The sequence below is a fragment of the Etheostoma spectabile genome, chromosome 1, assembly GCF_008692095.1.
Source record: "Etheostoma spectabile isolate EspeVRDwgs_2016 chromosome 1, UIUC_Espe_1.0, whole genome shotgun sequence".
Taxonomy (NCBI): domain Eukaryota; kingdom Metazoa; phylum Chordata; class Actinopteri; order Perciformes; family Percidae; genus Etheostoma; species Etheostoma spectabile.
The window spans coordinates 30,840,762-30,844,652 of NC_045733.1; the positions used below are offsets into that span (position 1 = coordinate 30,840,762).

The 3,891-nt window shown below is 41.1% G+C and overlaps 1 protein-coding gene across 1 annotated transcript in view; it reads left to right on the forward strand.

Moving 5' to 3' along the window:
* The window catches only part of adamtsl5 (ADAMTS like 5), a 65,478-nt gene that overhangs the window by 31,407 nt on the left and 30,180 nt on the right, over window positions 1–3,891 (forward strand). Inside the window, exon 4 of the mRNA XM_032512231.1 lies at window positions 1,999–2,074. Within this exon, the coding sequence (XP_032368122.1) occupies window positions 1,999–2,074 (76 nt within the window). The remainder of the gene's footprint in view (window positions 1–1,998; window positions 2,075–3,891) is intronic.

A 3,891-nucleotide genomic window follows, 5' to 3' on the forward strand; every position in this document is an offset into this window, starting at 1 on the left:
GCAGAGATCTGAGGACCAGGTAACTATAGTCCTCAGGAATCCACCTGAAAGAAAGTGTCAGGAAACAGACATCCGGCCGAAAAGAGGGACATCTTGCAGAACATTTTGGATAAAGACTTGTCAAATAAAGACAATTAAGTTCAGCGGTCGTTCACTCCGTAGAAAAGAGGGCGACCTTTCAGGGCGAGTAGAACGTTTTGACCAGTTTGGGTGCAGCATCCGGGTGCTCGTAGTCCTCTGCAATTGGCCAAATTTGTGAAAACCCTATGCCATTGTTATAACCATTGTTCATCTTATTATTTTCATAAATCAATGCTTTTGGTCACCCTTTACCTTGGGCTCTGTGGGTTTCACAAATATAGCAATTTGATCTGACTTTAATCAAGTTAAATATACGGTTCAACACAAGTACAAAAGCCACAACACAAATACATACGTGTTGTAGCTTTTGTATTTGTGTTGAAGCGTCTTGGCCACCGTAGAAATAGCTCAATAAAACCTTTTCTAATTATCATTTAAAAACATTGACATTAATTTGCTGTAAAGCAACAGCATTGAACATACCTGGACAGTGTGCCGCGATTTGAGACACAGCACGAGAGTCTTAGGTGTGAATATTTCTCTCATTACAAACATCATATTGCTTTTTTCACAAAACAGTCCCAATTTAAGGTCAATGTACTCTCCTTTTGTTACATTATTACAAGGGCGAAACTTTGGCTTCAACATTGAGGGGTTGAGATTTCAACTTTAGACATCAGACACTTCATTTCCTACATTCTGGTAATTTTATCTGCAACAATTTGTGCCTTTTCTCAATCAAGTCACAGTGCAAAGGCCTTTATTTATTTAAATGAAATAATAATAGGCTAAGCTTGCGGCTGTAATTGAGTAATTTATTCAGATTATTAGTAAAATTAATAACGCTTCATGTAAACTCAGGAGGGGATACAGATGCAGCAGGTTGTTCAGAAGGTGTGTGTGTGGGGAGGGGAGATTCAATCACACAGGCCCTTCCTCTCTGGTTGTGTGGGAGTCAATAGGGCGCTGTTGGAGTGGGTGGGGGGGACTGGGCAGAGGGGAAATAATGATACTTACTGGATGGGGGGGGGGGGGGGGGGGGGGGGCATTCCTGGGGTTCACAGTAGTGTGGCAGCTTATGTGTGGATATTATCAATGACCTAAAGACCTCTGCTGTTTGAAGTGTCGGTCGTGTATTTCCTGCTGTTTTCTCCCGTTCTCCTTCTATAGTAATAATAAGAAGAAGAAGAATATATTATTGGAAGTTTTAACATGCTGGGGTTAAAACTGTCTCTTGACCAAGACTGACACTGCAGAACAGATACAGATACCCTATAGTCTTATTTATTGCCTTTTTTTTTCTGCCACTGACAGTAGGACTGCCCAAATTAACGCTGCCTCTCTCTTTTAAGGACGCACGCATCTTCTATGAGTAAACTTTTGGAGAATTCGAGAAAAATTATTTTGCACATTACGTTTTGCAGATAAACCCTTTTTGTCTTGTGTTCTGAATGGGAAAAACAGTTCAAACCGGAAAAGGTTTAAGGGAAATATCACAGTTGGAGGTGTTTTCACTGTTGACTTGTTTAACTTATTCACTGTTTTTAAGTTAAAAAATTGCAACATCTTTCCAATAGTCAATGAGCAATCATGCAAAATAATTTTTAATTTCAGAATTGACACAAACGATCGTGATAATGATTTTTTTTCTCTATTATCCAGCAGCCCTCCAAAACATCACTTATTTAAACCATATTATGACTCTACAGATCTGTCACATTTAGATCAGTTCACACGTGTTATATGTCCTGCTAAGTAACACACTAACACATCCTGCCACTCTGCTTCTTAAACACCTCCGCTGTGAACACTTCTACATCTTCGCCCCTGTGTTGCTACGTATATGAAATGTAAAACGTTGAGGGCGATGTTACCAAGCGAGCGACTGACGGTGTTTGTTTCTCTCCCCGTCTGCAGGAAGCTGGCTCTGTGCCAGGCCCTGACCTTGGTCCTGCTGCTGGTCGCTCCCGTCTGCCCCTCGTCCCCGGAGAGTGTAAGTATGACCCCTAATGACAGACTTAAATCCCCCCTTCCAATACCATGGATATAGTGCCACTCGGCCAGGCATGCCAAAACACTTATTTATGAACTTTGATATTTAATGGAAAATAATCTCTAAATGAAATAGCGCAAGGGGTGTCAATATAAAACACAGAGCGGAGTTCACTTTGCGGCGAAAACAAAATACTTTCACCCAGGAAACGCTTGTTTGTTCCTCTAAAAACTGAAACTGTCATTGTTGCATGACACTAACTTTTTCTGGCTAAACGCCACTACGTGGCTGCTGAAAGGACCGTCATCTGGCGCTGCCTGTAGCCGGATCCCACCTATTGGCAGCTGAACAAACGCTGCTGTTGGCCCGCGTCCCGGAGCTATGGTGGCCTTGAAGGTCAAAACCTTTCAAAAGCATTTTTACCAAACAAAACAACATTTTAGAAAACAAAACACCATTTCACGAAACACTTTTTGACATTTGGTGAGATCCAAACCGCAAAAGGTAGATACGTATTGGACAACGATTCCTCGTTGCTGATTGGACGCACTGGCTGTCAGTCTGTGACAAAAAAAAGTTCTTCTTCTTCTGTTGGATTTAAGGCAGACTGGGTGCCCTGAAATCTCAACAATCGATAGATAGATAGATAGATAGATAGATAGATAGATAGATAGATAGATAGATAGATAGATAGATAGATAGATAGATAGATAGTACAAAGGCTAACTTACGGAGGCCATCCATCACTACCAGGATCTCATTCATGGGAAAAATAATGAATGTAAATAAAATGGAGACTAAATTAACCGCACAGCTGGAATGAGTTTCCATGCAACTGCTGCAACAAACAATTATTTTCATCAATTATATTTAACTACAATTTACCTTCTGATTATTTTTACAATAGATCAATGAATCCTTCAGGCCCAAAGCTATTTCCCACAACCTCCCCACGTTCTCCTCCATTTATGTCTTCTTTTTCTTACATCTGACAGAGTTAAATGTTGTCCTTAAGCTAATGTGTGCAGAGAAAACCCGTGCTCTCAGGTTCCAAAGCTGATGTAGATATTAAACCAGTCACAGCCCTTTGACCAGCATCAGATGAGGTCTGGCTGTGTGCTGATTTGTCTTTTTTTGGCAGCGTGTTTGTCTTTGAATGGTATTTTTTGTCTTGGAAATGATAATGTTCCTGTGAGCCGGCATTCTCTCGGTCTCTCCACGCTCCGATTGCTGCTGCTCCAGCTTTTCTTCCCCTGCCACAGCGTCCGTCTTTCATCACTGTTTGTCTTGTCAGGCAGACAGCCCGGCTGAACCAACGAGACGCAGACCGAGGCTATATAGCAGCCCCTGCTCTGTAACATTACCACAGGAATGTAGTGGAGGGTCAACACACAACATCAGCTTTTCATTTTTCTGCAAACCGAAGCAATGACACTTTAAGGAAAACAAAACCGTCAATCCTGTCACTTTTTAATGACTTGTTTCCAATGTTTTAGATAGCTGGAACTTTTTCTGCATTCAGTCATAAACGCAGCTACACTGGCAACGCCTCCGTTGTCCACATTTGACGAGTTGAAGATGAGAACAAGAAATAGATCATGAAATGCAAAATGAGAGACAAAATGAGACAAAAAGCCGGTTGTAACCAGTTCAGCTTAAACTGAACACAAAGGCTGTGAAGTGTACTAATGTAATAGTTGTAACTTTTGTTTGTTCTCATAGGATTAGGTCCGGCAGACAGTAGCTATGTTTCCAGCAACACGTTTTTATCCAAATTAAGTGAAGTCAAATGAAAAATGCCTTATGGAAACAGTAAA